The sequence below is a fragment of the Argopecten irradians genome, chromosome 9, assembly GCF_041381155.1.
Source record: "Argopecten irradians isolate NY chromosome 9, Ai_NY, whole genome shotgun sequence".
NCBI lineage: Eukaryota > Metazoa > Mollusca > Bivalvia > Pectinida > Pectinidae > Argopecten > Argopecten irradians.
Window position 1 is genome coordinate 26,623,797 of NC_091142.1, and position 17,511 is coordinate 26,641,307.

The following is a 17,511-nucleotide window of genomic DNA, read 5'->3' on the forward strand; positions in this document are numbered from 1 at the left end:
TCAAAGGATGCATTTTAAGGATGACAACCTGATGACAAACCTTTACATCTTGTCTATAGATTGATTTTACAGTAATACGATGGGGAATATCCACTGTATTATTCTCTCTCATTCCAATAATTCAAGCACAGTACATTTTAACAAATAATGAAATTCGTCCCCTACAATGTAAAAAAATAGGACACAGACTACCAATATTTCGTGAACATTTGACGTCATACGTACTACCTGTACTTTGGTTTATAGACACTATACTATATAGCGCTAGTCATAGTGCCGCGTGATATTTTAAGATTGATCAATGACTTTTTGTATTAGACATCACGGATTTATTCTGGAAATAGCATTATATGCACCTTTGACCAAGTTCGTCGTTTGTATAAGGCTATCATGAGACACATAAAGGACGGGATTAAATTTAACTAGAGGGAGTCACCAAATTTTTACCATTTATACGTTCTAACAGAAAAATAGAAAGCTGAAATAACGAAAAAACAACAAACAAACAAAAGCAAAAACAACATAATAATAAATAAATAAATAAATAATAACATTATGCAACAGCTTCTTTTTAATATAATGCAACGTAAAGATATTTTGAAAAACTAAATGGTGTGTCACAATATTATTTTTCTAAAATCTTCACAGCAGAATATATAGTACGAAATTAAACACGTAACGATTTCCCATTGACATAGTGGATGTATCAAAACCTGATTTTGTTCGACCCGAATAACTATAAATAGATGTTTACACCTCACCTATAGAGTCCATTTACCTATGTAAAAATTGACAATGGCGATACGTCATGCAAGGAAGAGTCTGGGTAAATCCCACCCCCACCATCAGCTCGATATATCAAGCAGTGTCACCTTTATACTTCAATAATGACCCAATGTAAATCATGCATTTTCTTTTACAATATGAAAACTTTAGTAGTTTATACACACATGCTGTATAAACACTATACTGGTTAAATACTCAAATGAATTTTAAGTTTCTGCCATATATTCGAAAGAAATATCCTAGTGAGCTTTTTTTTTTATCGTCAAGTATACAATGCGTCTTTCAAAAAGTGTTATTGATACAAGTTATCTTTACAGCACAGTGGTACACGTAATACCTGTATATATATTTGTACGTGCCCATGTGTATCAAATTCCATCAAGAGGACAGTGCATGCAATATATGTAACACGTCAGTCTTAGTACTTATTACACAAGCATTACCTCTCCAGCAACCTATTTTTTTATTTACAAAGAATTGTCATCTTTCTTTGCAGTTGCTATATAAGTACTAATAATGTGGATCGTGAGTGTCGCTTGATTTGGTGATGTGATACTTTGTATGAGGTTCAATCTCTATCAAAATATGATTTATTTTGCAATTTACAAAAAAAAAAAAAAAAAAAAACTTCTGATGAAGCGTTGACATTCATATTTATAAATCCAGTCGAGATGAAATACGTAAGTACCAGGGCCTAGTTTCATTAGAGCCTTAATTATTGAGCTTAATTGAAAATGGGGATATACCAGTAGGTCGTGAGTATTATAAAGGTTTGAATATCAGAAATATGTGACACGATGACAACGTCGATCATCTTGATATGTCCATTTGTTGTAATTTTAAAATTTTTAAAATTGCGTGGTATACAGATCTAGGCGCAAGCTTTTAATTCTTATTATACATGCGTCATAGTAAATGTAGCTGTGCACTAGTACTGTAATCAATTAGAATCAAATTGAAACTTGTGCACGGATCAAACTTAATTTCCCGCCTTTCATAGGCCCAGGAGGATCTCGAAAATATCAGAAACATATATTATGTCAACTTCGCTAGCCAAGGGTATTAGTCCGATTCTCTTTGTAATTGAAAGAGAATCGGACTAATACCCTTGGCTAGCGAAGTTGATATTATGTATGTTTCTGAAAATATCAACCAAGGATAAACTATGGCCCCTAGGTGCGTTTTGTTTTCTGTTTTACGTGGCGTGTTGGTAGATTTCAGTTAGATAGATAAATAAATAAATAAACAATTTCAGGAACAGTACAACAACAGTCATGTACAATCAGTGGAGTAATGGTCTTAAAGAAACAAAACCCTACATTTGTAACTCTGATCTTCATGTATTACATTGAAATAGCTTTTCATAAGGATTTATAAGTGCTTATATACGTCCTTGCTTTTCATAACAATACAAATCACCTTTAAAAAGGCGCTAGTTTTCAACGGAAATTACTGTATGAATTCTTATTCGCCTTGTTGGCTGGTACATGTAGTTTTCAGAAAAGTAAAAATAGCGACACCTAGATGGCCTAATCATCGGCTTCTGACAAGGATTGATAAATTCCATCTACGTCCTTGGTTACGGACGTTACGTTCTTATGTTAACATTATCTGTCCAGAGGTGTTAGCTTTTGGGTTAGTGACTTTTAGATATATATATAAATTCATAATTAGATACATGCATGTATATATCGTATCCTAGATGACCTGTCGGATAATGTTGTGGACGTGAAGTGTCTGACCGCTCGATAGGCCTATATCAACACATAAAAATATGACGTGTGTCAATAACTATCATCATACAATCATCATCAGTAACATCATTATCCGGCATCATAAATCATTCAGCAGCAGCAGCAACAACAACAGCAGCAGCATTAATAGCCATTATCAAAAGAAATCATGTACTCATCCACAATGACATCTTAATCTCTTACCATAACTTTATACTTATACTAAGTAACTATACTACTAAAAGTCTAGTGTCCAAATGACAATGTCACTATGCACGTACTAGATTTTGGCACTAAGCTTTTAAGTTACACAGGAACTACAAAATGCAGATCCAGATCCATGTATACAGTTGTTATTTGTAAATATTGTAAATATTGACCCTGTTAACTATTGTGTATATTATGACGCCGGTACCCCTCGATATATTGTCGTTCACGCCAAAGCTGCATGTATATGAGCTCTGTTGATCAAAACTGAACCTTGGAGACCGCTGTCAATAAACTTCAATACACACCCACGACGGGGAGCATACATTTTAAGATTATTTTATATATTACTGTTGCCATTACTCACTTTCAAATAATTGTTGCTGTCCTACATATATACTTATCTCCCTATTTGTTACCAGTGAGCGTTGTTTTTAAAAAAATAAAATGACCGATAAACCTTTCCGATCATTTATTAAAAACCTAAATAACGAACACTCACATAATTGCGCATGTACCTGTGACGTCACAAAATACTTGTTCCTGTTCGATTCGCAGTCGAGGCAAAACTTCAACGAGGGCATGATGTTATGATGTCTATAGCAGAAACTATTTTATTTTTCGTCGCTATTGCAGTAGTTTTAGGATGGTTGTTCGTTCTTTTAATGCATACAGTAGCTCTATTTTATGGGTGAGTATAGTTCTGTTGTATTCTTGAATTATTTTCAGTCGTCAAGCAGTCGACAACCAAAAGCTGACCGGGAAGTCATTGAATGGCAAATGTCAACGGTCGTTATGGATGTAAAATATTGAACGATTGGTGATTTGAATCAAAAATTGGAAATTTACAACCTCTCTACAGTATAGAAAGATTATCAGATGCGTACTATTTCTTTATATCGTACATAGACCACGTATTGTAAACAGTGGAATGTTATGGGCGGGGACACCGGTACAAGACGAAGCCCATTTTCTCTTGTTAATACTCTTAGTTACTGATTGTTCGCGCGTGTATGCATGCAGGTATTATTTGGCTATTTTTAAAATACATGATCACAAGAGTAACAGATTGTCAAGAGATGTGGAAAAATCGAATAAAACTACATTGCTCAATCTGAAAACAAGCCATTAAACATCGTTTCCACACCTGGGAATCGACCTACAAATCTACAACCATCTTGCATGCTCCACTGCACATTTACTATGCAGAGATGTAGCCCTTCACGCCTTGGTGGCTTTGGAGGGCATCTTATTTGTATACACGTTATATTCGGAGTCCTGAATGAATCTAATCGTATTCCTGAATTAACCATGCGTCTGTTCAGAAATGTAAGATTTTATGCTTACACTAATTAGTGACAGTGTATTATCAAAATCTGTACCAGTAACTCCCAACTTAAGATAATGAAGATGACGTATTAAAATTATACTATTGGTTTATTTTACGTTGTAACATTTTATGAATCTCCATTATGAAAGTGTTCATGATATGCTCCAAGTTCAAGTTCAAGTTTAAGCTTGGTGTCAGTATCTACTCTTACTATATACATGTAAGCGCATTATGTATGTATGATGACTGAATGGCAAATTAAATTCAAATTATTGAACTAAACTTGAAATTTATCATCTTGATATAGCTGTTATGCAAATTACATATTGGAGAGGTTCTATATAGTAATTACTCATATATCGGACTGAGAGAGCATTTTAAATTTGTAGGTTCGGTTATCACAGACGTTTTTATCTGCTGCAGATATGTCACCTGTTGTGAACCTATGATAACCAAGATCTATATATTTAAATTTTGTACAGGTGTATTTAAACTCACAATATCAGTTATCAGATTGTGTGTAATTTATAGGTGTAGTGTGTCTCTAGATCTGTTTACATTTGTCAATCAATTTCATTAATTATAAATCATAGTTAATTACATTTTCAATGTGTTTAAAAAGAACTGGCCTTAAAGCTGACAATGCAAGTTAAAAAGCATGCATTGGAAATTTAAAAAAAAAATAATGATTTTTTTTTTTTTTTTTTTTTGGAAAATTGTTTCTGAGACATTCCCCAGTTAAGGCAGTGTCGTATCCAAGGAAGTGGCAGCCATTTTTATTTTTGCTCTGCTTAGTTACCTTCACTGGCCAACCCCCTATATAAAGCACGGAACTAGACACACGTGCGTCATTTCAAGCATAACTTGTCTCGTATAGACATGCCCCGATATTTCAAATAACAATGTCAAACTGAAAATAAACACTTCACTCACCTGACAAGGTTTCATTGAAATAATACATGAATGTATTGTCAGCTAAATCCCAAATAATATCCAAAACGAGCTAATGAAACACTTCAATATGCACTAGGTTTTACACGTACACCGACACGTGTGTGTCCTTGGTACAGTAGTTGTCGCTTGTTCGGGACAGGTAGTCACGTGCACATGGCCAGTCGAGTACATCGGTTACGATAATATACGTGGAGATATGTGGACGGTTAATCATTTGGATTTCTATTCATTGGTGTGGAAATTTTATTTTGACAAACATGTAAATGAGAGCTTAGAGGTTGTGATGTATTTTGTTGCCAAACAAGCCCCACATACCTGTATAGGTAAGTGTTTTGTTTACGTAATGGTAGGTGATACACACTGGACAACTGCCAGGTGTGTATGTACGTGTATAGACTGAGCGCACGTGTGTCGATTCACGCGCTTTATATAGGGGTCGGTGAGAGCACCGGATACACACAGAGCGAAAAATAAAAATGGCTGACCTCGAATGGGGGTTGTTTCATAAACGATTCTTGAAATACAAGTTACTTAATTTTTTTAACCTCAATTTAAAACTTTTTAACTTGCATTGTCAGCTTTAACAATTGAATATAAAATTTGAAATAAAAGTGTCCATATACATGTAGAATTCATCTTTATAGCATGATTTCATATGTGATTATATATAATCAAATTAATTTCTTCTCAAAATTTGCTAAATGAAATCTAATTACACATGAGTACAGTAACTATAAATGTCAGTTTTTCAAAATTCAGTCAGGTACATCTACGTATATTTAATGCTACAGCAGGGATTACCTTTTTACATCAGCACCATTAATTACTTTTATTTCACTTGGAGATACTGGTAAATAATGAAACTCATCACCACTTTCATCATGTAGCTACAGATCAAATTAACAAAAAATATATGGATTGATCATTGGTAGTACTTATAGATAATATAATCAAGTTAATTGGTACACTGAATTATAATTCAAAATAATGTTTGATTTTCAAAAGATTTTAAAAATGCATTCGATTGAAAATGCATTGACTCTTAGTCTTACTTACACAATGTATATAAGGATGAATATTTGTTTGAAATTCATTAAATTTGGTAATGGGTTCTGATCCATGTACATGTAGGGTATGTACATATCATTGATGGTATGCAGTGTTAAAGCTAAGGAAGTGTTTCCTGTTTGTGACTTTAATGGTATTTGTCACATGAGGTTGAGTAGTTACATGAACAATAAAAACTTTTTCCCCGTCTATTGTCTGCATACAAACTGGAGAAGTTTCAGGTTGTTTTCCTTTAGGTATCGTTTTGTAGATAACATATTCGTTTCGTTAGAGCTAGGTTCATTTTACAGGGTTTTGTGAAAATGAATCAAAATGTCGTGACTATAGAGTGACTAGAGCGGGTGTTAGCTTTGTATTTTAAACATACTTCCTATTAGCAGTTCATATCTATTACACCCATAAGATACCTAATACTCTAGGGTTAAATTTTACATCTGAATTCACTATTGTGAAGGGATGGTAAGAGTAGGTTTTTATCACCACTGAATTTTGAAAAAGATGTTTACATAAAGCAAAGGAAGACATGGTGTTGAGTTGCAATTTATTGTTAGGCTCATCAAAAGGTCTATAGCTAGCTTACATTGACAATTGTATTATTTAAAAGTTAAAACAATCCTGTGGAAATCAAAGCAACTGTACATACTCAAACTATATATGATAATAGAAGTTCTGGTCTCAAGGAGGTTAATTAAACAATATATAATTTAAATGTTATCTTTGAACTTTAAATTTTGCTATTCCATGTTGGTGTGGTTTGAACATGCAATTATAGAGGAGAGATATTTCCAAGTTTTTGGTTCCACACATGACAATTCTCCGATCATTTATTAAAAGGAAAAATTATCTTAAGAGAGCATCATATGCATTCATATAATGAAAGTCAATATGGTGCAGTTTTATAATGTTCTATTCAGGAATATGAATACTGTCGGGTTTAATGATTCACCATGAGTCATACAGGACATCATGTGCTATACAGGTGCCTACACTTTACATATGACAGTCCTGTTGTTTATCAGTTAAGGTTATAACTGTCACGCTCTCAGACACAACTTGTAGATTATTTCTTTTCAAAATTAGTCAATGTTTTCATATTCATATCAGTAGAATAGATCTAGATATTGAAATGAAGGCAAAATATCAAATATTACTGGTAATGAAATTTTCCCCTTGATTGGTAAGTGATGTCCAGCCTTGAGCTCTTATGCCCCATTTGCCATTGTTACATACATTTTGAATGATTATTAATGTATTATGGTATTGTTCAATTTTAACAAGTTGAAATATTTTACACAATGAAAAAATGAAACATTGCGTTAGAGGAGTTCAACGAGGGATTTTTTTTTTTTAAATATAGACTTTAAAAAATATGCTTAATATTTGTATAAGTTGGGGTACCTTACGTTTAGTTTTTACCCAGCAATAACATTGTTATCTGGTAGTTGTACAACAGACAGCCAGTTTCATGTAATCTAGAATTTAAGGTCACTTAAGTTGAACTAACTATGTGTCGTTGCCCAGACATATTATTCACGTAGGCATTTTGTTTACATTGTTGTGCGGTGATGGTGACCCAATTGTTCTACAGACGTATGATAACGGACATGTATACATTGTATGTAATAAATGTATGATATCATGGCCAAATCGGGTTAACTGTATAAAATTAATGCTTTTAATTAAAATATTTTTAAGAATCTTTGAAAAAATTGATAAGTTATAGGTGTACATGCAGACTGATGATGAGAGTATGTGGCAATTAATTATTATTAATTTGAACAAACATGAAATGTAACACTACATGTAAATGTCATGGTGACATCTAGGTCATGGTGTAGGATTTTTACTGTCAGGATACAAAAAACAGTTAACATTAATTTTGTAAAGATATTGATAGATTGAAAGTCAAAATTTTAAACCGTATCTTCTTTATCTTCCTGGTTGATCAAATTTGGAAAATTGTAAACTATAGATTTGAATTCTCCGTCTTTACTCAACCACTCCCCCTATTCATTGCAGACTAAAAAAGAATGTTCATTATAATACCGGTAGGTGTCCGACTTCTATGATTATTGGAGTGTGACAATGTGTACTGTGTTACTATACACTCATTCATACAAAACGTGGCCGATTTATGAATCGTGTCAATAAGGTCTAGGTCACACACTACATGGTACCGTTTATGTTAATTCTTGTACATACAGGTCTGTTTTAAGTCCATGCATTTACTTTTTTTTCCACATGCATCTTATTATCAATATGACACTACAGTTTATCATTGTTCTGTAAATTTTAGGCGATTTATTTTGTGCCATTATTTATGGAATTAATGTACCGGTAAGTTAGGTGGCCGCTCTGCACTTGGCTAGTACAAGAAATGTGTATTGGATTAAATTGGTAGTCCCTGCCAACTGAAAACAGAATGGCTGTCCTGAATTTTCTTATACACCTAACATTCCCTAGTCTACAGCTTACCATAAATTGTGTATAATACCATTATATCAAATCGGTGAATGGTTACTGATAATCAGAATTATCTTTGTATGTGGAGATCATGAATTGTTGTACTTGTATGTACATAAATTAGGGATGTCTCAATCTACATACAGATAGACAAAGTTATAGAAGAATAGATTCTTCTGGTTGAGTTGTAAGACAAGAAAAGTTAAATTTTTTTTACCAAGCTATATTATGCTTATATTGAATCTTTACAAAAACATGTAAATACATGTATTTTCGCACTACCTAACATATTGTCCAAAATTCTGTAACATTTAAATTATACAAATTGAGCACCATAATTATACATTATAGAAGAAGTTGATTATATGAATGATGAGTTGTAAAACTGTTTATTTTTGTGTGTTGTAGACGATATCTTATGCACCGCCCAGTGCCTCAGCCAGACCCCGAGAACCTCCATGGGGTATCCATCCTAAAACCTCTAACCGGGGTTGATCCCAACCTCTACAAAAATTTAGAAACTTTCTTCAGCCAACAATATCCTGCAGTAAGTGTTGTTAATATGTGAATCTAGATGATACCATAACCATGCCTGGAAGTTCATATACAGTTATTACTGTAACTATTTATTATTTTGTTATATAATAAGTACATGTAAATGGTTTTATGAAGAAAAACAACTAGACACCTGCAGTCGCCATATTGTCAGCTTGTTTTTACCTCAAAATTAAAAACTTAACCAATTATAATTTACGCTGCCATTTAATTAAATTATATTAAATTCAGAAGTGTTCAAATCAGAATATTGATAAATATCAGAGATGTCTTGTAAATTTTGTGTTGTGTTTTTTTCGCTTTCAGTATGAACTTCTTTTTTCTGTCCAAGATGAAAATGATCCTGCTATTATGGTGGTTCAAAGTCTAATTCAAAAATACCCAAAAGTAGATGCTAAATTATTTATAGGTGAGTATAGTAGTCTGGTTGTTCAAGCAACACATTAACACTTAATGTAACAGTTTTGGAGTATAAAATGACAGAACGACAAATCATATTGTCTATGTCTGTTGCATACATGATGTGAATCCTTGGATAGTGAAACTTGTTTATATACACATGTGTGCAAGTGAAATGTCACTCATTTACCCCTGAAAAATCATAATGAACTGTTCCCGTCTTTGGATTAGAAGAGTTCAAATGTGTCCTCAGGGGTGAATGAGTTAATACAGGAATTGGACAATAAATTATGTTTGTTTGGTTGTAAATATTCTTAATTGAAATTTTTGATGCAAGCAAATACATTTTCTTTTTTATTGTTATTGTTTGTGCAGGTTTAAGATATGTTGGACCTAACGGTAAAATAAACAACATGGTGAGAGGATATGAAGCTGCCAAGTATGACTGGATAGTCATCTCCGACAGTGGTATCTGTAGTAAGTACTCATCACTGCTTAGGGACGACATCAATGAAAATATACTGTCGTCGTGTACAGGGCCCAGTTTTATGAACATTCCTTAAATTTATTAAGGAAGCCTCTTGAGCTTAAGATTTTTACTTAACTTTTGTTTCGGAAGGAATGTTCATGATACTGGGCTCAGGGCTTTCTGAAATGTTGGGGATCTACAAAGACAAATTAATTAGTTAAAGAATATTTAAAAGAATAATTGCAATCAAGATTTGTTTTTAGTTTTTACAGGATAATGTCTGTTATATTTAGATAAAATGTTTACTAATTTGAATTTGCTCTATAGTAGATTACTGTTATATTTTGTTTCCAATGTTCCAAGTTGTCAGTATGTACTGTGTGCTGTTTGAAACACTATATATATATCAGGAACACATGTGCAGTATGCTAAAGCTTTTTGTTTTGATTTGTTTAGTGCGACCTGACACCTTGATGAACATGGTCAGCTTCATGAAGCCCGATGTTGGACTTGTTCTACAAATGCCTTATACAGCACACAGAAAATATGGGTTCGCTTCAGTTTATGAACAAGTGAGTTTTTATTTCTACTGAAACAAGTGCAAGCTAATTTTCATAATCTTCATCAATTCTTATCATGGCTTATTTGACAGAATCTAAGTTAACGTCATATTGAAAGAAAATATATTATCTTTTATTTATTTTCAGGTATATTTCGGTACATTTCAAGCCAGAAATAGTCTGTCAGCAAATTCTGTTGGGATAAACTGTTCCACCGGGATGAGCTGCATGTTTCGTAAAGAACTCCTAGAAAACGTAGGAGGTCTTCAAGTATTTTCCAAATACTTGGCAGAGGATTATTTCATTTGTAAAGAAATTGTCAAACAGTAAGTAAAAGGTCTATAATAAGTAGTAATGTATAGTTTAATCATTATTGTTTAGTTGTGTTTTTGAAATATTATGCACCGGTAATAACCAAATCTGTTAAATCATTTGTCATTTTGAAGTGAAAGAATGTTGAACCTTCTATGATATGGTAATGAATTTCTGTTTTCATTAATATACAAGTTGTACTATACATGTAACTGTAATGCCTATTGATTATGAATAAGCTCTATTTCCATGAACTTCTACAGTTTACTAATTTATGTTATGTTATGTATTATTAATTACAGAAATTATAAGACAGTGCTTTGCAGTTTGCCAGCAATTCAAAACTCGGGCAACTGTTCTGTAGAACACTTTCACAAGCGCTTAATTAGGTAAGGTTTTCCTGTCATGGCAAAAAGGATTTCTTGTCATTCATTAGTAATTTTGATTGACTAATAAAAACAAGTATGAAATCATTTTGATACTAATTGATGCATTAAAAAAAAGGAAATTAAAGAGATTAAAAATTTTTGTAATTGTTATTTTTGCATCAGAGTATAAATGCTTAGTTATTTTTTGTCTCTTTCATATAAGATCTATATAACCTTTATGTGAAAATACATAATGTTACATACATAATTTCTGATATTTTGTATCCATGAACCAATTTGATGATTGCTTATTGATTTACAGGTGGTCACAGCTACGAGGAGCCATGTTGCCGCACCTTATGTTTCTAGAGCCACTGTCAGAGTGTATGTTGATGGGTGTTTGTATATCATGGGCGATGGACTTCCTGTTCAACGTCAGTCCCATGGGCGTCTTCCTGCTACACATCCTCATGTGGTTCCTGAGCGATTACTGTCTCCTCCGAATCGTCGAGGTATGTCATGTCTTCTTTTACATAACATTTTACTATTAGTGCGATATAATACTGTTTTAATTGTGAAGATATCAAGAGTTGGTCTTCAGCTTTTTACTTCACCATTCTCAGGTAATAAAATGTTTTATTATGATGATAGATTTTCTGTTAATTTAATAGCATAAAAATAACCAATATTTCCTACAATAAAGATAAATAATTCTAAAACCTGTATTTAAAATATGAATGTTATCATTTTATAATTGTCTGTATATTCATATTTTTCTTTTCTTTTTGTAGAATGGACCGTTGCCTTTTTCCAAATTTGAGTTTTTTGTTGCCTGGATTTCCAGGGAAGCTCTGGCATTTTGGTTGTCACTTAGAAGCCATAAAAACGGTGTTATTCAGTGGAGACATAAACGTTACAAAGTGCACTGGGGAGGGTCTGTTTCAGAGATTTAAACTCATCTTCTCATTCACCATCATCGTCATCATTTCATCGCATCATTGAGGCCAGTCTTCGCCATTTGTGGAGTTTATCAGGACCAACACTTCTAACTGTTTCGGAGATAGTGTTAATCAGCAATTCAAATCTTTCTGTATGAAGTGCAAACTACCGGAGGGAATTGCCATAGAATGTTTTCAGAATGCAGATTCATGGGAAATGTGTTTGGCTTATGGAATTAAACCTTTATATGTTTGATACATGTGAAAGGAACACTTAAAACACCCAACAGCTTGACTTGTGGAGAAATATTTTAAAAGGCAAAGATGTAAAAAGAAAATCTGGAAGAAACATAATCTTATCATCAAACAATACCAGAACTGGTTATCTGTTCCTGTGAACAAGAATTGATTTTTATTCGTCGTTGTGAGAGTTACATCACAAAAAAGAAAATGACATGATTTACCATCACATAAACCAATACTATTCATCGGGGCAGATAACTCTTCATAATGAAGAAATGGATTGTTTGTATGTTGTCATACGGAATCTGTTTTAACACTATCTCTATATGTTGGGTAAAATCATGGTAGCTCCAAAACAATCTCTTTGAATTTGAAGATAATATTGTTAGTTGATATTGCACATTATTATTGTGCCATATGCTGCATGTATTGTTGAATTTGCATGTATTTAGTTCTTTTCACTTTTTCTCACACATTATGTTTCTCGATAAGATTTTTAGGACCAATTACTTCCTTGATGTGATTTTTTTTATGTAACAAATGCAGGAAACACAATTTTGTAGTAAAATATTTTTGATCGAAGAACCAAAATAGCAAAATACCAATAAAATATAAGTTGAAAAATCATGAAACTAATTTAAATTTTATGAGTAATCAAAGTGAAAGGGGAAAAAATCATTATGAGCAAATCATGTAGGAAATCAATGCAAATTGTAGAAATATAGAAACTGCAGGAGTAAGGGAGGTAACTCAAGTAACAGTGCTATGTTAGCTATAGATGGTATCAAGTTTGTTGTGTACGTTAAGTTATCTAATTATCTGCCTGTCTGATTCTGTTGGTGAGGGACCAGCAGAGATATGACGACAGTGCGTTGATCAAAGATCAATGCAATACCTTAGGACAAGACTTATAGCAAATGATGAACATTCCATGCTATATCAGGGTTCTCGTTAAAAGCCGATTGCCGGCAAAAACAGCTGTATATTTCTTTGTTTACGACCGGCTATTTTTATCAGAAATAAGTATTGGCCACCACTGGGGCTTATGGCCCCCAACCACCTATAATTAATTTTCAACCATCTATTAAAAAAACTTAGTTAGTTCCCTGTATATATATATTAAAATATAAGACCAAATTTTGGAATTTTTTTTTTTTTTAATATAGTTAATGAGTTGAAGAGAGAAAAAAAGAGTTCAGTTTAAGTCAAATTGACTCAAAAGATGATAGTGGTCATTTTGTCATTAAGTATATATATATATAAATCAATTTGTTAAAAATTGTTTGGTGAAAAAAGTAAGTATCTATAGCTACCTGTGTTCCATATAAAGCATGGCTGTATCACCATTTGCTGGTTTTGTCCGACCTTTGCCCTCAGATATGTATGTACTTTTTGTCTGTATTTGTCTGTGTTGTTTTTGTGTCCAATCCTCTACCAACTTTAGTCTGTAAGTAATGATTATCTGAACAGGAGACATTTCAACACTAACTTCAAGGGCACTCGGTTATTTTTGCGTGGCACATATAGGTATGATATTATTATTCATTTTAGAAATTTTGTCACAAGTACTGTATCTAATGATGGATTGTGATTTATTGGTGTTAATACAATATCTGCCTAATTTTTATGTGATTTACATCACTAAGAAAATTTTAGTTTAATCAAATTTCTTAAAATGGTTAATTTTGATTTGATACAAACAATTTTACGTCCTTTTTTTACATTAATACCAAATTATAAATCTGAAATAAGTCCTTTAATTTTTCCATCGGAATGTAATTTTAAGTATAATTATATCAGAATATAATCTACCTTGTTTACACGTACAAATTAATCCTGGAAATTTGAAACTGAATATCTTAAACAGCAGTGCAACATTATATTTGAGTTGTAATCTTGATAGAGCCCCCCCCCCCCCACCCCAGAAATCTTCAAAATCAAGAATGTAGAAAAATTGCCATGTACAATTATACCAAAATTAATAAACAAGAACGTTGTATGGGCTTATGAAATAATGGAAAGTCTCTAATATATCATTAGTTTTGTGCTAAAGTGATCATGTTTATATTGACTGAAAAAACTGTAAACTTGTCAAATTTACCATCTGTCTTAAAATGTGTGATGTAAATGAACTGTGTATAATTATTTTTTTACATTTAGTTATTGATAATGTGTGAAGGGGTAACATATCTATTTGCTAGAGACTATAGCTAGCTAAAATGTAACTTGACAGATACTGCTATGATGTATTTTCCACTGTTAATTCTGGTAATTCATGTCTTTTGGTGGTTAAGGTTGATTTTTGAATTAAAGAGGCCTATAGATATATTACCAAAAGTGTAATATAGTGAATAGCAATGTGATATGATGTAATACAGTTTTAAACTTGTCATCTGATTAGTTCCAACCAAATCACTGCAAATACAGCAATAATGGACATAAATATCAGACACATAATCATCACATTGAAAAATCTAAATGGAAATTTAATTCAGAATGAAAAAAATCTTGGAAGATTTATACTTTGCCAATCAAACATGAATGACAGAAAAAAATACTGCCATTGTGGAAAAGACGGAGAAGTATCGCTACCTTTAATCTATAATATGTATGTTGTCATGGGAAGTATATATAAATTCCCATTAAATAGCTATGTCCCCAAGGCTTATGACTGTCCAAGTCCCCACCCCCGGGGCAGGATATGAAGGCTTGCATTGGCATGTGCCAGACAATGAGTTGAGATTGTTATATTATGATTATTTATATATTGACTAAGGACCTTTACATGTTCCAGCTTGTGTTGAAATCTCCTATGTTCTGATTACTTGTTGTTTTATGTTTCTCCCTTGTATTGAACTGTTATTACAGAAGCAAAATTTTAACAAAGAAAAGCTTTCCAATTATTTAAGATGTTATATGTTTTACATTTTTGCTTCAGATTCTTTTAGGAAACTGATTCAAAGTGATGATACCGTTTGTTTTGGCGTCACTGATCAAAGCATTATGCACTTAATGTGTTATTGTGTAATATTTGTAATCAAGTTAAAACATTAAAGGCAAGCACTGGGGCAATATTTAAAAGAATTCCAAATTGTTTTGATTAAATTATATTTCTATAATTTTGATATGTGTTGATTGATTTTGGTCAAGTCGATCCCTACAGTATCTTTGAGGTATGATGGACCTCTGTCATCATGTTGAATATTTGTCTATCCTCATATGACAGTAATCTGTTGTTATCTCGGATACATCTCGGCTGTCCATCTAGAATTTTCATCACAGTGTTGTGCTGAAGTCCATTGTTTAGGAGAGGTAAAACTGGTGTCAGGAATTAGGTGCTAATGCATTATGGTATAACTATTTTTGTTGTTTTTCATGCTGTAGTTTAACTGATGTTACACGATGCTAATTATTTGATATTTGTGATAGCCTTTTCCTCGGTATCTTAAGGTACTGGAGAGTTCATTTCTTGTGTGAAAAGAAGCTATCTATACAGTCAAAATTGATATAGTACTGTTCTCCTGTCTCACTCTCTTTCAATAAACATGTGATTTATATAATATCGCAGGTAATAATGTTCGAAGAATGTTGTTCAACATTGTCTATTGCTAGTGGCCTGTTCTGTTATTAATGGAAATTAATGTAAACTGTTGCTTGGTTTTGTAATACCTATCCCTGTCACTGATAAAAGTCCAGGTAACAAAATGACAAATGACTTTGATTTAACTTCTGAGGAATATTTCTCATCGTGCATTTTTTAAGAATAATATAATTGCTTGTAATTTGGTATGACGAAAATGTGTGTAGAGAAAATATTTCAAGTTAAACACGTATATGCAAAAACATTTAAGAGGAAACTATGCTTTTATAACAAACTTTTTTAATGAAAATAAAAAAACCCAAGATGTAATGCATATGTGTGTTTGTTGTTGACTGATATATCTAAGGAATTGTTGCTTCAAGTGCAAAACCTAATGGTGCTGTTAAATATTTTACATCAGTGCAAGGACGGAAACTTTTTGGCAAGTAGCAAATGAACTACAGAACAAAAGCTGCTAGCAGAATTATTTTTTATATTATAATACCAGTGATTTGATGCATCGGAAGAATACTAATCGAGAAAAGGTGAATTACACTATAGCATGTGGAAAATCATCAAAGACTTGAGGATGATATTGTTGCATTGCTCTGTAGATAAAAAAAAAGCACGGGATTAATATTTGTTATGATATATACATGTAGGTAAATCCGATCTATAGAAAGAGATCGTAGACATTTGTTTAAAAGGGACAATTTCTATGAATAATCAAATAGGATTGATAAGCCTAGATCAGAGACTGAAAACTTGGTTGTACCAACATGCGTGCATGAGTCTCATAACACTTTCTTAGATCATCATGCTACCGCTATTAACTGTTGAATCTCTAAATAAGGCGTCAAAAATAAATCACTTTCATGGCTGGGTCTTCAGATTTCCCCTTAGAGGACAAGGACCCAGTTTCATAAACATTCCTTAACTTTAAGGAATTCCTTAACTTAGATTTCCCCGTAATAAAGCATTACAGAAGTTAAAGAAAAACTTCAAATCCGTTAAAAATCGGTTATATGGAAACTTCGATATTTTTCAAGAGTGTAAAGCACGAGTGAAAAATATCAAAGTTCCCGCCCCACAAGATGAAATATAACTGGTATTCATCAAGTAACAAGGAATATTCTATTTATTACATTTGTTTTCTCGCTTCTATTTATAGAAGACAATCAGTAAAAGTTCCGTCAAAGGTTATTCCGCCATTGTATTGTACAGAGTTTCATGTCCTTACGATTATTACATTGTACTTCGTATTTTTGTGAGGATAACGTCATTTTCGCGCAAAGACTTAAGACGTTACAATCAAGTGAAGTATATCGCTTTTTCATGTTCACCGTAAAATCTTATATTTTACTGCGAAATATGTAATAAATAACTATGCGGAATGATAAAACGTTTGTTGATATCTACTCTCACCTTCAAGTTTGGTACAGCAGTGTATCTGCCTGGTAATGTTTCAGCAGTGGATGGTTTTATTTAGTTGGATGCTCCTTCGAACTCCCCAACTGAAAACAAAATATGTTCCGTCACTCAAATC

The 17,511-nt window shown here is 32.6% G+C and overlaps 1 protein-coding gene across 1 annotated transcript; it reads left to right on the forward strand.

Moving 5' to 3' along the window:
• The first annotated feature begins 3,257 nt into the window (after nucleotides 1-3,257).
• LOC138331906 (ceramide glucosyltransferase-like) lies at nucleotides 3,258-16,299 on the forward strand. The gene is made up of 9 exons (XM_069279762.1): nucleotides 3,258-3,417; nucleotides 8,950-9,088; nucleotides 9,403-9,505; nucleotides 9,871-9,972; nucleotides 10,421-10,536; nucleotides 10,672-10,850; nucleotides 11,139-11,225; nucleotides 11,527-11,716; nucleotides 11,996-16,299. Exons 1-9 carry the CDS (start codon nucleotides 3,317-3,319, stop codon nucleotides 12,155-12,157), a joined length of 1,179 nt encoding a protein of 392 aa, XP_069135863.1. The 5' UTR covers nucleotides 3,258-3,316; the 3' UTR covers nucleotides 12,158-16,299.
• Nucleotides 16,300-17,511: the final 1,212 nt, after the last annotated feature.

Coding starts and splice junctions, on each gene's coding strand:
- LOC138331906 (XM_069279762.1), top strand. CDS start 3,317: ATGATGTCTATAGCAGAAACTATTTTATTTTTCGTCGCTATTGCAGTA. Junction 10,537..10,671: donor TCGCTTCAGTTTATGAACAA/GTGAGTTTTTAT, acceptor ATTTATTTTCAG/GTATATTTCGGTACATTTCA. Junction 10,851..11,138: donor TGTAAAGAAATTGTCAAACA/GTAAGTAAAAGG, acceptor TATTAATTACAG/AAATTATAAGACAGTGCTTT.